Source organism: Triturus cristatus, chromosome 4_1, assembly GCF_964204655.1.
Source record: "Triturus cristatus chromosome 4_1, aTriCri1.1, whole genome shotgun sequence".
Lineage (NCBI taxonomy): Eukaryota > Metazoa > Chordata > Amphibia > Caudata > Salamandridae > Triturus > Triturus cristatus.
Genome location: NC_140585.1, coordinates 743,320,916 through 743,343,756, shown reverse-complemented (window position 1 = coordinate 743,343,756; position 22,841 = coordinate 743,320,916). Strand labels below are relative to the sequence as shown.

At 44.9% G+C, this 22,841-nt stretch overlaps 1 protein-coding gene and 1 long non-coding RNA gene across 7 annotated transcripts in view; one reads left to right on the top strand and one right to left on the bottom strand.

Annotated features, from left to right (window-relative positions):
- The window catches only part of LOC146855449 (stabilin-2-like), a 1,111,419-nt gene that overhangs the window by 237,213 nt on the left and 851,365 nt on the right, over positions 1 to 22,841 (bottom strand). The window contains exon 52 of the mRNA XM_085653245.1: positions 6,172 to 6,261. Coding sequence (XP_085509371.1) covers positions 6,172 to 6,261 — 90 coding nt within the window. The remainder of the gene's footprint in view (positions 1 to 6,171; positions 6,262 to 22,841) is intronic.
- Positions 8,885 to 22,841, top strand: part of LOC146855453 (uncharacterized) — a 140,237-nt gene continuing 126,280 nt past the window's right edge. For all 6 annotated transcript variants that reach the window (XR_014981323.1, XR_014981322.1, XR_014981325.1 and 3 more), the window contains exon 1: positions 8,885 to 9,079. This is a non-coding gene — a long non-coding RNA (uncharacterized LOC146855453). The remainder of the gene's footprint in view (positions 9,080 to 22,841) is intronic.

Here is a 22,841-nt window from a genome sequence, read left to right as displayed (position 1 = left end):
AGGACACAGGTCAAAATAGGGCTCCTACACTTACAAAATGCATAGCTACCCCCGGGGGGAAGGTCAACCCCGAGGAGAAATACACCAACGGTGAGGTATCTATAAGGACCGTTAGCTCTCCACTTATTGCAAGTGAGGTGACAGCGGCCCAAGACGGTAGCTCAGATACCAACACACTATTGGGGATGCATTCTAGTATGGATATGCTCCCAAACTTACTAACCGAGAGAACTAATTGTTCCTCTCTGAAGATAGTATCTTGGAACGTGGCGGGCTTGGGCAATAAACTGAAATGCCCGGACTGGAGCTCCTTCATCGAGGGCAAAGATATATGCTTGTTCCAAGAAACCTGGGCGAGAGAAGAAGTCACTCGCATAGGTTTTGCAGTATTCTCCATAAATGCAAAATGGGGGGGCAGGGGGCGTCCTTCGGGAGGACTTGCAACCTGGGTGGCCAATGACTTGGGATGCAGGGTCGTTGTTCTTCCACTGAGCAAGGAGGATAAACTTGCTGTACTGTTGGAGTTGCCAAACTCACATAGTCTTCTGCTGGTAAATGTTTATTCCAGACCAGTTAATATCACGCAAGAGTCGCGTACTATCGAGGAGCTTGCGGATGCCCTAAGTGAAATCCCTGAGGGTATTCCTCTTTTAATAGGAGGTGACTTGAATTGCCATTTCGAGCCGCTTTCTGGCCTACTGGATGGTCTGGCTCAGGAGGAGGACGCGGCGTGGTCTGTACCCCCATTGGAAGCGCCGGCCCCAAGAGCTTGGACGCCTCTGGCTGTACAAATTACATCCTTAACCCTGAAATATGGTGTCCGGGCCTGTAATGGACGGATAAAATCTGATATCCCTCCAAAATGCACATACAATAGAGTGGGTAGGGAGTCAAGACTTGACTATATGCTAGTTCCATTGGCCTCGTGGTCGCTTATCAGAGACTTCCGGGTGATATCAAGGGAAGACAGTGACCACAACGCATTGGAACTGGAATATGACCATCCCGGTCTTGAGGTCAGGGGGGAGCAGGTGGAGGCTCCCGAGGTGGGGTTAGGCCTTACGAATAATAGACGAAGAGTCAAGTGGGAGAAATTAGCTTCTAACCCAGGGAAGATATCCAGGCTATATGCCCGGGTTATCCCCACACTCGAAAAGGTCCACGCACTAATGGAGCAAGTTAGTACCCAGGGTATATGCAAACAGCTGGGGCTGCTGCACGAGGACCTCATTAAATCGGTGTCTGAAATTCTTTTCTCCATACCAAAAAGGGCTAACGGACGTGCTGTTTGTCCCTTTTGGTACAACACCACATGCCGTAAGGCAAAAACTGATCTCCTGGCCTCGATAAAGGAGGGGAAGGGGAGTGAGGAGATCAGGGCCAGGAGAACGGCGTATAAGCGCCTGACCACCCATGCAAAAAGCGAATGGGAGTATGAAAAGTGGGAAAAACTCACTATCTCCCTGGCACGTGGAGATTCACGTAAATTTTGGCGCAATGTGAATACAGGGTCTGAGGAGCTGGCCTCTGCAATAGAGCCCAATATCTCATCCAAGGCATGGCAATACCACTTCCAGTCCCTATATAGGGTAGTTGATGGGGCAAGGATAAATCCCACACAGTTTGTCAGCGACTCTCCGAAAGGGGTTCCATTCACAGTAATGGAGGTCCGAGTGGCCATTGCAGGGTTGGCATCAGGCAAGGCACCCGGTTTAGATGGTCTGCCGGGCGACCTATTTAAACAAGAACCGGATGTCTGGGCACCCTATTTAACGACACTATTTAATTCTGTTTTGGGGGGTATGGAGGTGCCAGATACTTGGCTGGGCGCAGAGATTGTCCCAATATTTAAAAAGGGATCGCCTCTGCTCCCAGCCAACTACAGACCCATCAGTCTTATCGATGTTCCTCAAAAGATTTTCGGTAGACTGATACTTAACCGCCTCCAGAATTGGATTGAAGAATGTGCAATCATGAGTCCGTATCAAGCAGGGTTCAGAGGGGGTGTTTCAACCACAGACCAGATTTTTCGTTTGAATCTCTTATATTGGAAGACCGCGCTAATCGAGGGTGGTAGCTTGTACACGGTTTTTGTGGACTTGCGAGCGGCCTTCGATTTAGTACCAAGGGACAAACTATGGACTGTCCTAATGGACTTAGGGGTTCTTGCTGACATCCTACTAATCCTGATAAGATTACATCAGGGGAATTTTGCTAAGGTTAGGTGTGGTAGAGGAGGAGTTCTCTCGGATACCTTCCCCGTTGACGGGGGGTGGGGGGGGTAAGACAGGGTTGTGTGCTTGCACCGACCCTGTTCTGCCTCTTTGTCAACGGGGTCATCAACCATCTTATTGGGTTGAGCAACATTGACGCCCCCAAGCTAAATGGCAGCAGGGTGCCTGCTATCATGTTTGCAGACGACACCCTGCTGCTCTCTAAATCCCCTAATGGGCATACAACGGGTGTTGGATGGGTTTTCGAACTTCTGTGTGAAGCGCGGACTGGAGATCAATGCTTTAAAAACTAAGTATATGATCCCCAACCCGCCCTCCTCAACACGCCCAAATCCTATGATAGGGTCCTCTAGATTAGAGAGGGTTTTTACGTTCGATTATCTGGGGGTAACAATCAACCAGACTATGACATGGGACTCGCACCGAACCAAGGCAAATTTGAAACTGGTCCAGTTAACGGGTGGTATATGTAGGATGATAAGCGGGTCGATTTACAGGCCATTTGGTCCACCCCTGCAAATTTACAAAATGCAGGCTAGAGGGGCAGTGACCTGCGGGGGGGAAATATGGGGGCACATAGCTGCTCGGAAATTGCAGATTACGGAGAATAACTTTATAAGGCAATTGGCAGCTTTACCATCCAGTACCCCTCTCCTCCCATTGAGATTAGACCTGGGCCTAAGACCCATTACAGAGGAGTTGGGACTTAAACCCCTAACTTTTTGGCGCAAAATCTGGAGCACGCCGGAATTATCCAACTACAGGGCTGAGCTCGTAGAGATCTTGCGCCTACCTAATGCCGTACAAATCCCATGGTTAAGATATATTAAACAAACATTCGAGACATTAGGAAGACCAGATGTGTGGCTTGATCCAGGAAATGTATGTTGCAGGATCTCACGCAAATCCATCTCAAAGGTTTATTATGAGCACAAGTTACGCGTCTCAATTGAGAGTACACAAGAGGGGTCCTTATCTAATTATTTCCTTAAATTCAAAGATTCATATCACTTAGAGCTCGCCTTTGATGATATTAGCCCTCCAAATACAAGGAAGTTATACATGCAGTGGCGATATGGCACTCTTCCCCTCAGGGCACTCACTGATCGCTGGACTAAGCCCCAGCCTTCAGTGCAATGCCCAGCATGTGCACACCCGCGAGAGACTGACCTGCACATCATATTTTTCTGTCCAGCCTATCAAAGAGCTAGGAATTATTGGCTTGTCCCACTCCTTAAAAACCTTGGTTTTAGGCATCATCTTCCAGCATATAGAATTTTAAAGACAGATTCATCCGCCCCAATTGTATTTGCAGTCGCAAAATTCTTAACAGCAGTGTGGTTTAGCCGTAATTGCTGTATTAAGTTAGACATGGTTGAATGAATATTTCTGATGATTTTAACTCAATTGTTCTATGATTAATTTTAATTCAACTAAGTGTGATTTTTTATATTGTGTAATTTACAACTGTATAACCGCTGCATTCTTTTATGGTCTAAAGTGACCGAAATAAAGATGATGATGATGATGTGACACACTTGATATTTCCTCCTGTTTGTTTTCTCGACGTGGCGCACTTTAATCTTTCCCTCGCTTTGCAAACCATTACAAAATGGTTCTCTTTCCCGCAGCCTTTGCAGGTCTATCCAATGGCAGGACATTTACTTTCATGTGGAAAGGAAAATCCACAACGAAAACACAAATTTCTTTTTCTTTGGAGACATTACTTTATGGTCTTCTACCTTGTGTTTCAGCTTGCTTTTCACCCTCAGGGCTAATTCATTTTGGCTCGTCTGACCACCATATTAGCTGCTTGTCTGTCTGCTCTTTCTTCTGCTCTAGCAGCTATGAGTACTCGCTCCAGGCTGAGGGTCTCTTTCAACATTCGTGATCTGAAGGAATCGGAGAGGCAAATATCTATTACTCTGAGATGAATGGCCTCTTCATCGTTCAACTCATCCAATGCTTGATGATGGAGTCAAGTCTTTCTACAAACTCATCCATTGTTTCACCAGTTCTTTTCCTTTCATGACTGAAGATGTAACTTTTGTAGTTGACATTTGGCAATGGATTGAGCTTGGTGTTTAACGCTTCTTCTAATTGATGGTATGTCACTTCACCACCGTGTGGTATTTTCTTTATCACTTCTTTGACTCCTTCACCCATCAAATTCTCCAGACACTTAATCATCTTTTTGTCATTTCCTTCTTCCAATGCATCAATAAAATCGTCAAAGGCTTTGATCCAGCCAATCCATCTGTCGCCAATATTCAGCTTTTTGTCAGTATCGAAGGGAGGCGGTGCTTTTAGGAAGGCAGCATTATTATAACCAGTTATGGCCCTTGCTAATAAGTATAAGCTGTTCATCTGGACTTGCACCATTCATACCATCTGTAAGTCCTTGTGACGTGCTGGCTTCAGGATCGTCATAGTCAATCTGAACTGGTTTGGCTTCTCTTCGCATTGTCATTGGATAAGTAGACTGTCTCTATTCCGTCACGGCTCACGGCCTTTCAGTACGTCCAACGTGACTCACCAGCCTTGGATGCACAACCCGTGCTTTTGCTTGAGTTTGGGCACCTGGTGCCGAGGTCTGATAGCTCTCTTTACTTAGGTTCTAGTATATGTGATCATATTCTCTATATCTCTGACGGTCGCCACCTCTAATGGTTCCTCATTTATCAGCTTCCAATCACAGGCTTCTCTTGCACCTGGCTGTCACCACTCATTGCACTTTCCGTACATGGTTGTTGCTGACTTTGGCGTGTCTTTGTGCTTTAAATGTTTTCTGCTTTGAGTGCGTTCTTGCCTTCTGTAATCACTTCCTGCGGCGCTTCTCTGTACCTGGCTGTCGCTGTCTTTAGCATTGTCGTACTGTGTAAATGACAGCTCTGTTATACTGTGGCACAGTACCTCTTGTCTCAACATTGCAAGCACATCTCTTGTAGACGACAAACACATTTTCTGTAAAGCCTTCGCTTTCTTCACAGGCCTTTTAGTGCCTGGAGTGGCGCTTTGACTCAACATACGCCAAATGTCGATTTTCACTTCGACTGAGGCACATGTGGCACACAGGAGCAGTTTGCTGGACCACAACAAACTCTCCGGGAGAGCACTCTTGGTTCTTCGGGTCACAGGGTTTACATAATTCCCTGTCTTGTCAATATTTCTAGCATCCTCCCCAGCTAGGGCACAATAAATGACTGCACCACACATGGAGCTTGGTATTACATGTCTTTATTCCTCAGAGTGTGACCGTTAACGGAACATTCTACAGCATGAATCCTATCCGTCTGTCAGGGACCAAATGGTTCCCGTCATCTCTAACTAACAAGACACTAAAGGGTTCAGTCTCCTTTAATATACAAATGCTTTGTTGATGGAGTCAAGAACTTTTCAAAACAGCCGGTGTGCTGCCCTACTAATCGAGTCAAGTCATTTTTACCACAACAAAAGACACACAAGTGATGGACGGAATGTTGAACAATCAAACAATCACCTCCAGTCAAGAGATCTGGGTTAAATCCATCATTCTTTTGCTTACCATGCCACCCCAGTTTAGACCCAGCCATATGCAAACACTAAGAGGGAAAACAGGGAAGAAAGACGGCAGCAGGCCTTTGCCACCACCAGGATCTGAAACAACACCCCATATCCAGAAGGACCACTCAAATGCTGCTCTAATTTCGGACAGAAATGAAGACAATAAAGAACACTACATCACAATGCAGTAAAAGTACACTTCTAGTTCCAGAACATAACTACCTTTCCTGTCTCTTGTTGACTGCATTGTTAATTGTGACCCTGTAAGTGCTCCACTGCCTCTTGACAAGGATCGTGCAATACAAATACAATACAAATGCATACCACATAAATAACTTAATGGCACCATTCTCAATGCATTAACACTGTGGGCATCACCTCCAGCCATACTTACAACATTGTCTTTATCCCCACACTTGACGCTGATGTCATATCCCAGTAGTGTCTTCATTGTCGCTCTGGTTGGAAGATCCTGTGCTAAAATCTGGCAAAGCAAAAAGGAATAGAAGTAACCTTTACAAAAGACCCAAATACTCATATTTGCACTGATTTATGCACTAAATTGGAGTCTTTGCATAGCAACACAATATCTAGTTAAGGACTGATATTATGATGCAGTAAATTTGTGTAAGAAAGTGGGTTATTAGCTGAAAAGGCTTTATTAAGTCCATAACTGTCCCTTTCCTGGGAGCCATGTAGCTCATTGTAGCACTTGACTCTCTAAGGGTAGCAAAAACGAACAGTTCAAGACCTACTCATGGGAGGTGGTGTGGGCAACACTCAATAAATCATTATCCAGTCAGTGCTTTTTTTTTTATAAAAAGAAAAAGTACTTTATTAAGCACACATTATTGAATACGTCACATTAATTTACAAATATATACAAGAAGGTAGATGGAAATACCCAAGTTGACACCCTCCTAACATTTTGCACCCCTAGGGAGTCCTAAACCCTAAGACCACAGTGCCCGCCACATCAGAAACAATATAAAAGGATGTAGTTAGCAAAGGCAGGCTTACTGGCTTTGTGAGGGTGACAACACATTAATAGTAAAGCACTAAAACACCACTGATATCATTAGGGATGGTACTATCTGACAAAGAAATTCATGACGGCTTGTCATGACTTACTGTTAACCGTAGGGCTATCAATAAGCATTTTAAAATGTCACTTACCTTGATTCAAACATATAATGATTATTTGTTAACTTGGTTTTGGTCAATAAAATATTTTGATGACTTTAATTAAACCATATAAGCAGGCTATCCTGTTTCAGGTTTAAACCTATAATACCTGATAAAACCCCATTGAAAGGAAAACAGCCCCCATCAGTATAAACATATACACACTTATAATCACCTGCATAATCACAAACCAAAATGCCATTCAAAGAAAGGCGACTAACTAAGTAATTTTGTTTATTTCTTCATGAAGGGGCCAACACAATGTACTTTGTTACTATACAATGCCGCATCAAGCAGTAGCAGTTTGTGTTACTGGGTAGAGGGGCTGCGCCCTTCCAGTTTCACAGCGTTATGGATGGTAATTGCAAAAAGCAATTACCATCCAATTTCCATTCTAATAAATACATTGTGCATTGCCTTTGTTTGCCTCTTTGAACAGGATGTCAGGCAGGTTTTTTCAGGCACATACGATAGTATGCATGTGCCAGTTACATCACGCATTTGGTGCAGATTATGTATACCTTAAGCAGCCTAAGGCTCATATGCTACCAGCCCAGGTCTGCAATACTTGGGTCCTACGGGACTGTCCACTAGTCACTCAATGAAGCGTCCCATTCTGGAGCAGTCCCTGGCATGTACAGCATTAGCCCTGTACTCCCGGGGCTGCTTGGCAGTTTTCTGCAGCTGCCTTTTATCACCTCTCCCATTCCCAAGTTGTCACAGGGTGGCGACTTGGGACAGAGAGGGGTTACAGCTTTTGGAGGAAAGCCTGACATCACAGAGTGGTGAGATTCCACTCATGGCTCTGTGAGGCCGGGTCACATGCTGCATGCTCTAACCTGATACACTGCACATGCTTCTATGCATCGTGCATTGGTTTAGGGAATTCCAGCCAGAGAACAGACTGGGCTGGGGCAGTCATTGATAAGGGTGAATTTTGACTTGGAATGGGTTTTCACAGATGCGCCCCTTTTATTTTACCACTAAAGGTCATGCTTTAAAACACACAACAACTTGCCTTCCTCTCTTTTACGTCAAGGCTCGGCAATCCGGGAAGAGCCTGCAACCAGACAAGACAGTTGGGGTAAGTGGTCTTGCCTCTCCTTCAAAGTTCACCTCTCACTAGTTCTTTCCTTCCCATTTCGCTCTCCCTTCTCTTTCCTTTTATTTTTCCCTTGTTTTTCTCTTTCATCACAAGTGGGCAATACATTAGGCCCTTGCCAGCATTTGCATCATTCTAAACTCTGCCTGGCTGAGAAGCAAAAAAGAAAAATGGTTCTGAAAGTCATTCATCCCAGACGAAATCAAGTTGCCTAATTGAGAACTTAGGTTCTGGATAAATGTCCACTTTTTAGAAACATTGGTCGTGGCTTCTTCTCAGCCTGGCAACATTTAGATTGCTGCTTGCTAACATCACCACTGCTGTGTGCCTCACTGAAAGGACAACGATTGGATGGCCTTGTAATATTAGCACCTTTTTCATCCACTGGCAGGCACTGTGAGAAACGTGCACTGCTTGCAGCCTGAACTCCAGAGCTCTGTCGTGGCTCGTTATAAACACCTGGAAGCGACTCAGTTGAAAGTATACCTTATACAAGCAGCTAGTTCTGTGTGGTTTTCGAAGCTGTAAAACATATCAGAGAATACCTTATTGAAATGCAGTCCTTTTTGTACTTGCCCTTCTATTTCCTCCTGTGTCCAGGGGTGGCTCCCCTGTAACGGCGGAGGAGCGTCACCCCATTGAGTCAGTCAGCGGAAAATTACAATATAACAATATTATCATTTTTTTCCCCCGCTGACTGACTGAGCTAGAGAGTCTTGGTCTGGGCTGGGCCCGGCATGGCAGAGAGGAGGGAGTAGTGTAAAGAGCGCACGTCTGTATGGCCGGCCGTCACAGGTTACTTACGTTTCTCCAATCCGGCTGTGTTGCACAGCCGAGTCGGAGAAATACCGCAGGCACTAAGGCACTGTCTGAGTGGCAAAAGAGGCCGCTCAGACCAATCATGGAGTTGCTATCATGTGAGAGCAACATCTGGTTTGGGTGTGCTAGTGTCCCAGGGACTGCTGGGATACTCCGGAGTGAAGAGAGGAGCACTGACGCATCGGCCGCAGGAAAGGTACGTTTTTCAAAATTCGATCTCCCTGTTATCCCTTCCATACTCCCTGCCCCCCTGGAGTTTTGTGGAGGCCGCCACTGTCATTCATCACACCTTATAAATATTAGGTTATGTGTTACTGTAACTCCAGCAAAAGTGTTCCCTGCACATTATTGGCGTTTTAATTCATGCATGGACAAATACAAGCTGTTTCATTACTTTCCTTTCAGTCTGTTTGTCATTGCACAGACCTGGCCCCTTTCTGCTTTGAATGACGTCAGACATTGTTTTTCCTCGTCTCCCCATTGTGCCTCCTATACCCTCCCCCTCCTCCTCCTCCCTCCATTATTCTCCTCTACCTCCCCTATTAGTTCCCTCTCTCTCCTATTCTTCTCACCCCTTGCCTATTTTTTTTTTCCTCATGATTATGCTATGCCTTTGTACTCATGTAATTCCTGTAACTACGCTCCAGTAACCGGTGTAACTTTGTAACCATGTTCTGAAATAATGTTTTTTCCTCATGTAAAGCGCTCTGATACCTTTGGGTCTAGCCAGTGCTATATAAAACTCAATAAATATATAAAATAAATAAATGACTCTAGCCTTGAGAAGTTAGAAGTGACATCTATTCACAGTGCTTAGAAACTGCAAAAGGGGGATATTTACAATAAGCTGTTATACCAAAATTGGTAACGCCGGGCTCCAACAATTTTTAAATTCAGGAATGCAGCGTATTTACAAATATACGAAGCACCCCTGCGTTTCCCCTAGCACTGACACTAAAAAAGCAGCCTAGCACCAGTGCAGGCACTCTTGTACTATGTTGCAATGGTGTCTGCGCTGCAAGGGAAATTGTTTATGGTCAGAAAAGGACACCTTCCTGCACATAAACAATTTTGAAAGGCGATTTGCTGTTTCTTTGTGTGCTGCAGAATGCTGCACACATAGAAAGAGAAATACAAGGAGAAATTAATAATTTCTCCTTGTATCGCCATCCTAAGACCAGATTTTACCTGGCCTTCGTTTTTGGAGCTGCCCCATCCTTGTAAATATGGGGTAGCGCCCAAAGCAATGGGTGTTGTGGTGTAACGCCCACTGCAACACCTATTGCATGTCCCTTTCACGCTAAGGGGCCTTATTTACAAGGCGGCGTTAACCACACTAAGTGGCTTAACATAGCTTTGTAAATAAGGAGAAGGGGATATTGCCATCAGAACATCACTGGTGGCAATATCCCCTTGTAATATGCGCCAAAGTCTCTTATAATAGTATCACAGATGATGATGATGTGGCTACAGGGAGCATATGCCTAGCAGATATAAACACTATTTATGCAAACCAGTGAAAAATCCCTCCTTGACAAGACCTGTACATTTATCTTGAAAGGGAAGCACTGCGGTTATTCAGGTAAATCCTATATTGACCTGGGAGTGGGAAAAGATTTTCCATTAACTTTCACAATAACTTGCAACCACAAGCATGGAAGATAGCCAGATTTCTTCCATTATATAGCCAGATTTCTTCCATTATGTACTATTTTGGATTAAATTAAATTAAATGCTCACCCCTGGCTGTTGGGTATTGAATAACATTTACTGCTGCACAACATCTTCTGGTAGCATACCATTGAGAATTTAAAAAAAACCAACAGTACCTCTTCAGAATTAGCTAAAAAGTGTTTTCTTTAATCTATTTTGGAAAATTGGTTTAAAAAGCATTGTTTTACTTCTGTTTTTCAACAATGTCCTAGGGAGAGAACACCATGTACTTCTCTTGCAATACATGGGCTTTTTACGCTTGCTGGAATTCAGACCAAAAGTTTACGCGTCACCACTTTCAAATTTCACCAGCCACCACTGGCATCAAGAAAGCTGGTCTAATACTATTCTGCTTGAGTTTTGTTGTTTGGGGATGCCACTAAAATACTGATTCTTCTTCATTTTGTTTCCTCACATTTTATGTGCTTGGATTAAAAGTGCAGGGTTTACACGCATGTTTTTGGTCTGGTCTGATTATTTTATACACTGTAGAGAATCTTGATTTAATAAAATCATATTTCATCCTTTGGAGGTGTTTAATTTTTGAAATGGTTCATAAGAATCTTGGCTAATATGTCCAACAGTTGGAAATGGCCATGTTGAGGGTGCTTTCCCTTGATTTTTTGCTTTTGTCCTTCCTGGTTTTCCGCTGATCTAAGTGCTAGCCTTAGGACCTTGAGGGCTTTGACACTGCCATGCAGTGCCAAGGCACTGTGCCTGTCATATACATACTGGTGATTGGTGAATACATGATTGGCTGATTTGAGTTAGCTGTAAGTCCCTTGTCTAGTGGTAAGAAATATACCCAGGGCATGTAACTCAAATGCTCCTCCATGGGCCTGCAGCACTGGTTGTTCCACCCACGGAGAGAGCTCTTCAAATGTACCACAGGTTTGGCATGGCAGGACCTGTATGTGCAGGTTACTATTGCTCAGTTTGCCATTTAAAAGCTACTTGCCATGGGTCTGTATGTCTCTCACTACATCTGCGTACTCCCTGGGGACAGAGTGCGATGTCAGGACGAGGTAGGGCATGGGCACATGTGCACTACGTGCCCTAGTAGTGAATGACACCAGATGGTGTGTCTGGTACTGGTGAGGCCTGCTTCTACGTGCAGAAAAGTAGCAGTATAGTGTTTGGTATCGATGGATTAGTAATGGCAAATCCTCTTTGGTAGTGCGAGCGAATTTGACATTAGTAATGTGGAAGTGCCATTTTGGGAAAGTGGGCATTTCTTTGTGTGAGGCTCATCTGGGTACTGTGGGCACAGCTACATCTGTGCAGTCCAAATAGATGCCTATAAATTTGGGGCTCAAGGGAAACTGAAGACCTTTGACTCTGAGTGGCCTTCCTGGGACGGATAAGAGGGGCTTGAATTGGCACCGGCATTCTTAGGGGCAGGGTTCTGGCCCCACTAAAGATATTGATAAAGCCTCCCAGGGTAGGATGGCAGACAGGACAAAATTTAGAGGGGGTTTATGCATTTTAAAAGTGGCCTTTGGAACTGATCCCATCTTCAAAGGCCATTGTGGATACAACCACTGGGGCTGTGTCCTCAGGAGTTTAGAGACGCTTTTGGAATTGAAACCATACTACGCTGGTATGATGCTGGGACATCGACAAGAGGAACCATTGGGACAGAACTGGATTATCCACAGACTTCTGGTGGATTGGGGTTTGTCGTGCTCCAGGAATGGGACTATCACTTGGTGGATTTTGCCTAGATGTTGCTGGCTTGCAGCTAATTGCCAACTGTCGTGGCCCGGATCCCTAAGCACTCTCCAAAAGCTGGTTGGCTGGCCTCCTGTCCACGAGATCCCAGGGACAGAAAGAATCTCCCCATTTCCACAGGATCATAAGGACTGCACAGGGTGCAGTAGAAATGGGTGGAAGTGAACGTCGGCTGGGACAAGGACCATCCTGACGTAAGCATAATTACACTGAGCAGAGGAGTGTGATCATAAATCATAAAGATCAGCGGCCCACCTGGGGTGTCATAAGGTGAGGAGTGCTGGGGAAGAAACCTGTGCTAACTTGCACTTCGTAGCGTGTGTTGTCCAAGGGGTGTTGGGGGAGGTTTGTCGTGTCTGCGGGACCCAAGCTGGAAGGCTAGACTGTCTCTGACCTCCGAATCTGGATCCCAGCTCCCTCCCCCTTAAACCACGCCACAAGGTACTCTGTTGTTGGTAACATTGTGACTGGACCTCAGGGGTCTTATTGTGCCTTGTGTGCATCCAGGGCTGGCTGCTGGGAGCAATTGCAGCTCGCACCTCCGCCTGGGGAGAAACATTTCTTCAATTCAGAAGCGCACCAGCTTCCAATGTCACAGTCTTTTGGCTAGAGGGACAGGGAGTATAGTGATCCCACACTTGTGAAGGTCCCGCTGGGTGCCTTGACGTCCTAATCTGGATGGAAAAAAAACATGTTTCCTTTCACTTTAGGTTGACCCGGCAATCTAATCAAAGTGTTGCCAGCGGATGCAACTTGTATCGTTGGCTGGTGTAGTTTGAGTAGCTGAGGGGCTGAGACACGAGGCGTAGGCAAAATCTGTGATTTCTTGACCATTACAACTGTACGGGGTATGTGATATTGGGAAAGTTGTGTTTTATGCTAATGTGGTAGCAGGAAAGTGGAATATCTCTGAACAGACTGCATATATATTTCTTTCGCTTTTGATGTGGAAGGGATCGCTTGGACTGTGAACACATTGGGGAAGTATGCACATGGATTTATGTTGCTTATGAGGCTGAGGCGATAATAGGGCAAGTGAATACCTTTGACTGGTATATATATGTTCATGCCATTCTGCTGCTAATGGGAGTCTTAGACAGTTGCATATAACTGTAAAGCATGTATCCAATTTATTTTAATGTGTGTGTAATACAAGACCAGTGTTTTATACATACGGTGTGGAGTCTTTTTGTAGTGTAATCAGTGTGTTGCGAGGGCTGCGCTGTGTCAATACTTTACACTTTCACCCTGAGGATGATCCTGACTGCGCTGTGCCAAGCTACCCAAGGGTGAGCACAGGTTATTGGTCAAGTGTATCGTACTCATCCTATCTAGGACAGTGGACTCTGTCTGGCTTCGATGCATCCCAGCCAGCCAGAAACCGCTGGGTCTAACACCAACATACACAGAATGGATAAAACCATGTTGTACATCAGCCCCCTTTTCTAACGAGTCAGTATTCAATCATTCAATGCAAGGTGTAGTTGCAGGTGCCTGTGAAAATAGTGCTGTCACCATGCACATGGGATAGTGGTGAAAACATGACACAAAACATTTCACACGCCAACTTATTTCATAGCTGTAAGGTGCCTCTCTGTAATATATGATACCTTCATTTAATCCTGGCTTTTTACCTAACTGCACTTTACTGCTGAGCTTTTTGAGACCATACTTAAAATGATAACAGCAAGATTTCAAGTCCCAGAATACAATGTGATGTCTGTCAAAACGTCAGTACAGGCTTAAAGTAAGACATTTGCTATGGGGACACTTGCCAGCTATGAATGCAGTGGCAGCTCCTCGGCTAAGGTGGAGGAGCATCGCTCCACTGCTTTTTAGCAATGTTAATAAAGATAACATAAAATGATAATAACTTGTTTTGATTATCATTTTATGTTTCCCTGCTGTGGCAGCTCCGCGGGTGGGGCGGGGATGCTTTGCTCTCAAAGCAAAGCAGGGAAGGAGTGGTTTGCCCACTCCAAGTATGCATGAATGTTTTGCTGGCAGTCTCTGACCAGCCAAACATTCATGCGCACTTTGCATGTTCTCCAAGCAGGATGCATAACAGCCGGCGTGGAAAATATGCCCATGCCCCCAGTCCCTGGCTGAGCACTGAACCGCAGCGCTCAGACCAATCACAACGGAGGCTGGTAGCTAGGTGCTTCCTGCTTGCCTGTTCTGGCGAAAAGAGACGACGGGGAGAGAAGAGGAGGGACGCAGCAAACAGGTAAGATTTGTTTCTTTTCTACCTCATCCCCTCCCAACCCTGATCAGTGCCAGCCGCCACTGTATGAATGTCCTCATAACGACAACACCTTAATGTAGTCAGTCAAAGAGTGTAGAAGAGCACTGGCAAGCAACAAGTTTCGGGTGCCTTAGAATGCAGGACTCCAAATTAATCTGGTGTAATTCAAAATGTAAAGGTATCATAATATACAGTATGGTGTAAGTGAATAACAGCAACTGTGCCAAGGAATTTGTTTATTTAAACAGTTGAATGCAATGCTCTTACTTTCCTAATCCATTAATAGTCCTGCAAACCAGCCACATTTCTGACAGAGTGGTTGTAAGTGGTAATAAGATGTGAGCGAGGGTAATGAGATGTGAGTGTGAGTCCAATAAACAGACTTTATGTGCTTAAAACAGTCTAACATAAGTCCACTGGAAAAAATACCAATAGAAAGACACTACATAGCCTGCATGACTTATCCGTTATATTAAACCTGTGCTTTAAAACATGTTTTGTAAATACTGAAAAAACACAATCTTAGTCTATTTTGGAGGTTAGGCAGCTGAATAAACACCGCTAAGCAACAACTTCAAAAGTTTTGGAAAACACTGAGAAAACACCACTGAAATCCACAAAAGATATACACTGAAAACAGGACAGCCTTCATAAAGCATTCTCTTTGTAGTAACATTGTCAATAAAGCATTATTCAATTCAACGTTTCCAAGCGCCTTTCTTGTGCTAGTTTCAACATTCTGCAAATGCAGCCACGGAACCTGCCAACAGGGGTTCCCGCACTCCAAAGCCATGTGCAAAATCACAAACTCCAGAGTGCTTTAAAGCATTGAAAAGCGTCTTCCGGGTGAATGAGTGTAAACCCTTGGGAGACTTTAGGTAACCTTTTTTCAAAACTGTGTGAGGCTCTGGTAGGGTTGCTGCTCTCCTGTCAGTTCCCAGAACACTTTTTACATTGTTGGTGGTGCCACCGCCCATTCTTGGGGCACATCAAAGACCTTGTGCAATATTTTAGGCTCCTCATTGGGGCTTATGTGATGCTCCTCAGCTCTCGAGGCAGTGAATAATACTGAGAGGTTACTCTGCTTTGAGATGCTTTTTAAATTTTTAATGAAGCAGTGTTGCGCCACACTTCTTGATTTTTGAAGGGGCAAGGACCTCTGCCCTTTCAATGAGGCACCCATTGTGTGCATAATTCAGAAGCCGTGTTGGGAGCCCACACCCGTCTGGTTCGCTGGCTGTAGCTGCCGGCACAGCTGTTGTGTGCTAGTGCAGAGATACCATCCTTTTTCTCTGCGCTTCTGGTAAACAGGGGTGGGGGCTACAGCGCTGTCTGACTTCCATTCCCCCATACGACACAGGCATGGAAAGTTTGGGCAGGCTCCCATTGATGCTCCTGGAGGGTTTGACTCTACCTGGGAACTTCTCTCTTTGAGAGCGTGGTGGCCTTTCCTGTTTCAGTTGCCTTCCCTGAGAGATGGGCCCTGAAACAGCATGAAGAAAAAAAAATGGATCTCTAACAAAGAGCAGATGAGTGTTACTTGCTCTGTTTACCCATCCAGACACCTAGGAGAACCATGTTTCTTCTGAGGTTTTCTCCAGCTCCATATGGCCAATGAGGAAGATATAATTTTGCTCCTGGTGGCAAGCTCTAGCCATCAGGAGGGGATTTTCAAGGCATATTGGCCTCTAAATTAACTTATTGGTTTAGAGCTGGATTTTTAATGCTTCTATTGCTGAACTAGTCCTTTGTCTAGGCTCCTGGTACCTGCTTTTGCCCATCCCACCAGTACAGTACCCTGTTTGCTGCAGTCCCCAGGTCCCAGGGCATTCCCCATCTTGCAGGGCACCTGTGTGCCAGCAGTGGAGTCAGTGTCCCTGCGTCATGATGGAATGTCATCAAGATGTAGGAACAATCCAAAAAAGATCAAAGTAAACCCTCCAGGGTCACCCCGATGCAGGTCCACTACTGTTCCTCAGAAGATATAAGGGATGCAGCACCACCTGCCTTGGAGAAACACTTCTGGCCCCTAGGTGCGAGTTGGAGTCAAAGTACTTAAGCTCATCCTTGCAGAGGAGTCACGTAGTTTCTCCTTCCAGCAAGGCACACAGTGGTGTTATCGCACACAGGTCCAGTAAATTCTTAACTGTCTCTCCCTTGTGCAGAGGTTTTAAAGTGGGGTGGAAAGTTCTAAAAAACGTGGCACCTCTGCTCAATCCTAGGGTGCCACATAATAACTCCACCACTGACTCGACTCTGTAGTAAGGCATTCTGCAACTGAACATGGTTGGTTCAAGAGGTCTAGGGAAAGAACTTCCCTGAGAGATTCAACCCTGCCTCCAATTGACTCTGCTGCTTAATCCCTTCCAACCAAAACGTCAAAGGGGAGAGTCTCTTGTGTTTGGCTCCAGAGGTCTGGCCTACCTCTTTTAAGTCTCTGGGCTTGGATTTGCCAGGCCAGGTGCAGAGTGAAGAGTTAATAAGAACATATAGATTTCTATTCAACCCCTCCCTTTCTTATGAACTGGGCCAAGCACTGACAAATTGTTGTATTGTGTGGCTCTGATCCTCGTGCTGGCCAGCAGAGTACTTAACTTGGCAAAGTAGGGGGACAAATGCCTTTATTCTAATCATTAGCTGAGACAACGAAATATGACAATATTCCCAGTGGCATAAGGAGTGCAGTTATAACAAACGTTGCTTTGGCTCTGCAGTTGGGGTCCATTTTTACACTAGGATTGATACCTGACCTGAATCTCCAGTTCTATGTGGGGCAAAAACATGCTGTAGCGCAGATTTCGCCCATAATGTGTAAATCAGTAAAGCACAAACACTTGTGAGCAATAATTAGAGATGTACACTGTTAATGCCCACCCACATTATAAGGCCTACACCAGGTCAGCACCAATCCCTCAAGGGTCCCATCGTCAACAGGCTCCCTGTGCACAAATACCAGACTGAGCTAGACAGAAGTCTCACATGCTTGGCACGCACAATTGTGCACATGCGTGTGTTCATTTGTAATGAGCCCAGAGCTTCTTACCCTAGCTGCGTAGCAGTGAACCTCATCATAACATTTCCTCAGAATTTACCATGAGTGAAACTCAATTGGTGAGACTCGCAGTAAACGTCCAAAACTTTGTAGTCAAAAAGCTAAAAATCCAGGGGGATTCAATGAACGGAACCTATTTGCTATATTTTAGTACAGGTATATAGAATAAGTGATAGATGATGGGAGATAAGAAGAGTATGAAAGGGTGCCAAGAACAGTGTTAAATTGAATTTGCCATGGATATATGTACCATGACTGTCCATAGCAGGAAAAAGTAAATGAGTAAGTAACAATGACTGCTGCCTACATGTAATCAAACTGACCTCTGCACTTATTGTTTTTACTCATATTAGTGCTCTCTGCTTCATACCTGCTTAATCTACTGTATCTGCATGGCTTACTTGTTCAGCTCGCCAAACTCTATGAGTTTTTCAGATTTCCAATCTGAAAAAGAAGTTATCACATACATTACCCTCTGGTTATTTGTTTGATAGCATTTGTGAAATACTTTGGTTGATTCAGTGCAATTCTCAAAAAACAGCTATCCCCGTCACTCAGAACTACCTTCCAATGTAATGTAATCACCCGTGAACGTCTCTAGGCGCTGAGCTGGTGCAGAGAGCCAGGTGCATCAGGAGAAGAGCCATGTCTTCAGTTTCTTGCTGAATGTTGTGGGCGTGGTAGTTGTTCTGATGTCCAGGGGGAGAGAGTTCCAGGTTTTTGCTGATAGGTAGGTGAATGATCCACCTCCTGCCCTGCTTCAGCGGATGTGGGTAATGTGTGCAAATGACAGTGAAGCCGATCAGAGGTTGTAGTTTGGCTGGTGGAAGTGCAGACAGCGGTGGAGATAGACGGGTGCATTATAATGTTACGCTTTGTAGGTGAGGGTGAGTATCTTGAAGTGGCAGCGTTTCTGGGCGGGGAACCAGTGAAGTTCCCTGACGTGAGGCTTGATGTGTGTACGATGGGGTAGGTTGATAACGAGCCTGGCGGTGGTGTTTTGGATGGTTTGGGGCTTGTGAGTGATGAGGCAGTGAATCCGTAGTAGAGGGCATTGCCGTAGTCTAGCCTGCTTATGATCAACGCCTGGGTGTGGTCTTTCTGGTGTCCAGGGGGAGCCATTTATAGATTTTTCTGAGCTTGTGGAGGATGTTGAAGCAGGCAGATATGGCGGAGTTGATTTGCGGTCTCATGGACACAATAGCACCCATGTCAGTTTAAACAGAGCTGTCAATTGTTAGGGTACAACTGGCAGAGAAATGTGATACTTATCTGGAGGTGACTGAGATGGGTGATAGACTCTAGGCTTTAGTACTACAGTGGTCAGGGCCCAATGTTGATAGTGGCACATGCCTCGTAAATGGCAACACCCAAAAGCCATTGCGAAGTACAAGTTTAAGTGTTGATAGAGAACTGTGCCTTCTTAATGAGTCTTTCATAAATGGAAAAGAAACTCATTAAGTAGGCACAGTCCTCTATCAACACTTAAACGTGATACTTATCTGCTCTGCCAGCTTTCACAATACCTTTTGGACCTGTAGTATCAAGCCATTTTGCAGTTACAAACCCTGTAATTCGCAAAGTCACAGGGTTTACGACTGGAAATTGGTCTTTTGGTATATGTAAAATCCATTTTGTTAGTCAGAAAAGCATTTCTGAATCACGAAATGGATTTACTGAACTATAATTAATTGCATTTAGGGCGAAGAGTGAAAAAGGAATTCTTTCCTAATTGCATATCCATATCGACATGGTGCCATATAGGAGGCTTCTCGACATACTGGAAAAAATGGGTTTTGGGGGGTGGGCTCTAGCCTGGCTAACTTCCTATTTGGAGGACAGAGAGCAGGTGATTTGGACTCCTCCTTTGTCTTCCCCCTTGCCTTGCCTACAAGTGGGAGTCCCTCAGGGCTCCTGCCTTTGCCCAACGCCTTTTAATCTATATATGTCCCCTTTGGCAGCACTGGTAGAGTCTTATGGTGCAAAGATAATTTCGTAAACTGACGACACTCAGCTGGTTTTCTCTTGCAACAGAGGTAATGATTTTGATGGGGGCATGATTAGATCTTGCCTTACCAACGTCTTCGGGTGACTGGGGGAAAACCAGCTGAAGTGTAACTCCAACAAATCAGAAATAGTCTTCTTTGGCCTGCCTACAGTGCATGACTGGAGTCAATGGTGGCCGGAGGAATTTTTTCCTCCCAGTGTGGTTCAACCCATAGTTAGAAACTTGGGAATCTGTATCAGTCAGTCAGTCAGTCAAAGAACTTTATTTTTGCCACTCGTGCCATAAAAGTACATTACAAGATAAAAAAACTTCAAATATTTACACAAACTAATCAATATTTACATCCCATGCATTTATATAAAAAGACTGACAGCTACACAGGAATATAAAATTCTTAATAACAGTCATAAAAATGCATTTACCAAATTTTACAAAAGGTTGTAAAAAATTTTTTGGGGAGGACACACAGAATATAACTTGTAATGCTTTTGGCCATTTGATCCTCCCCTAAGATTGCTTTAAAAGCCCTCTCCTAATGCGCCACATAGCGTTTAAAAAGCGCGATACGGCAAATACAATTGGAGGATCAGTATCATATTTTAACACTCTGTGGGCCTCTTGACAGCGGACAAACCCTAGATTTTTACATAATTGGATAATCCAACGTTTGCGGGGCAAAACATATGCATGGCAGAAAAACAGTACATGGGTTTCAGTCTCAGCCGTTGAATTACATACAGGACACACACTCAAGTTCTCAGGGGCCCATAGAGGTAAATTCCCCAATCTAAACTGTAAGTACAATTTCCTAGCCAATGGAGGGTAGATTACATCCAAAAAGAGTTATTTTTTGTATACCTCTTTAATTTGTAGGAACTCCATCGTCAGCTTGCCCTCTTTGACACTTTCTTGTAGGGACAGTAGGTTGGATTGCCTATATTGTTTTACGAGGTCCGACCTAGATGTCAAGGCACAGGAAAACTCTGGGAATTACCATAGCTCTGGCCTACCAAGCCTGGCGGAAAGATTCCTAATGTGGGCCAGCCACGGTAGTTTGCTGGGATTTAATCTTGGGAGAAGCTCCTTTAGTTCGGCTCTGTAGGAGGACAACTCTGGGGTTACCCATACCCGATGCCAAAAGGTCAGAGGCCTAAGGCAATCTCTTCATCAATTGGCCTCATGCCCAAGTCCATACAGAGGGGAACTAATGGTGTGCTGCGTGGAAGGCCTATAAACTGTCTCATGAAATTATTTTCCAGCTTGACGAGATCAGAAGTAGAACAGTGCCTCCAAAGCTTCGCCCCGTATAGTGTAGCCCTCCTTGCTTGGGCCTTAAATACAGTGCCCCCAAAGCTTCGCCCTGTATAGTGTAGCCCCCCTTGCTTGGGCCTTAAATATTTCCACCACAGGAGCTGCTGGCTTATGTATAGATGTTCTGAACAATTTAATAATCCACCCACTGTTTGAGTTAGCCTAAGTCTAGCTTTGGCCATCTGGGGGCCCCCACCCAAATTGCTCAGTTAGTGTGATACCCAAATACTCGAATATCCTCACTTTTTCAAGGAGGTTACCATTGAGAGAGGGGTTTGGGTGCGTGCTCATCTAGGGATTAAAGACCATAAATTTGGTCTTGGCTAGGTTAATCTCCAAACCTCTCCTGTTGCAAAACTGTGTAAACCCATCCAGGATACGATGAATGCCAAGGGGTGACTTGGACAATAACAGAGTATCGTCGGCGAACATCAATGCGGGTATCTTCCCAGTGGCTAACTTTGGGGCATCAGTGTCTTTATATTATTAAGAAAGTCAATAAGCCCATTGATGTAGAGACAAAATAGGATGGGGGCTAAAATGCATCCTTGTCTCACCCCCTTTTTGACAGGAAAGCGTGAAGAGAGTTCCCCATATTTTCCGCATCTCACCTGTGCGTAGTTGCCAGTGTGTAACCTCACTAACACATTGAGGAGATAAGGAGGAATCCCAAGATCGCTAAGCACTTCCCAGAGTTTCTTCCTGGGAATGAGATCAAAGGCCGACTTCAGATCAACGAATATGAGATAGAGGCTGCCACCCTCTATCTTCACCGTTTTCCAGAATAGTAGCTGTAATCTGAAAATCTGGTCCACGGTTGACATATTTGATCTGAAGCCGGCCTGATAGGGACTCAAAATGTCCTCTTCCTCGATTCACCCCTGTATCCCCTGTATCCGGGCCAATCTGTATCAATGATGCTCTCTCTATGCGCTCCCAAGTTCAGGCTGTGGTGGGGACCTGTATTGGACTACTTCGGATGGTGAAAAAGTTCTTACCACTTCTTCCGCTGGACTGTAGGAGGACCGTGATCCAGGCATTGATTACATCGAGGCTGGACTACGGGAACATCCTTTATCTAGGTTTACCGGACTCTCTCCTACAATGCCTGCAGGTGGTGCAGAACGCCGCAGCCAGAGCGATTCTCATATGGCACCTCATCTTAAAGCCCTTCATTGGCTCCCAGTCAGGGAGCGGATACAATTTAAGGCCTTAGTAATGTTCTTTAAGGCTCTTCACGGTAAGGGTCCAGCTACCTTAAAAGACGTGTCGGCTGGTACACTCCAACAAGGGCACTTAGATCAACCTCGGGGCGTATGATTGCGTCCCTAAGGTGCGCCTGGCACATAAGGGAGTAAATCCTTCAGCCTCTTGGGGGCACAGGCATGGAACAAACCTCCACTGCCCCTTAGACTCTCCACGGATCTGATGAGTTTTAAGAAATTGTTGAAAACCTGGCTCTTTGGGAGCTAAACCATCTCTATGTCAACAGCTCTGTGATTCTGCAGCGCCGGGACACTCCTTTTGGAGTAGCTAAGCACTATACAAACTCACTCATTCATTCATATGGTATGACTCAATCAATCAATGGTCTGCAACTGCAATCGCACTTACCATAGATGAGTTGTGTCATCAACGCTCACCTGTAATAAATACTTTACATTAGAGACTCTACTCTACTGTAATAACATTTTATAGATGAAGTATGAAGTCTCAATGCCTGCTGCTAGAGTAAACACAAAGGATAGTAACAAATGTCCTCAGTACGTGGGGGAATGTCTGGGGTCTGGTTCATGACCCTGATTACATGTTTGGGGCGGAATTTTCATGCCTGTGCAATATTCTGCACTGTTTGATAATATCACATCCTTGCTAAACAAGGTTAGAAATGGGGTTTG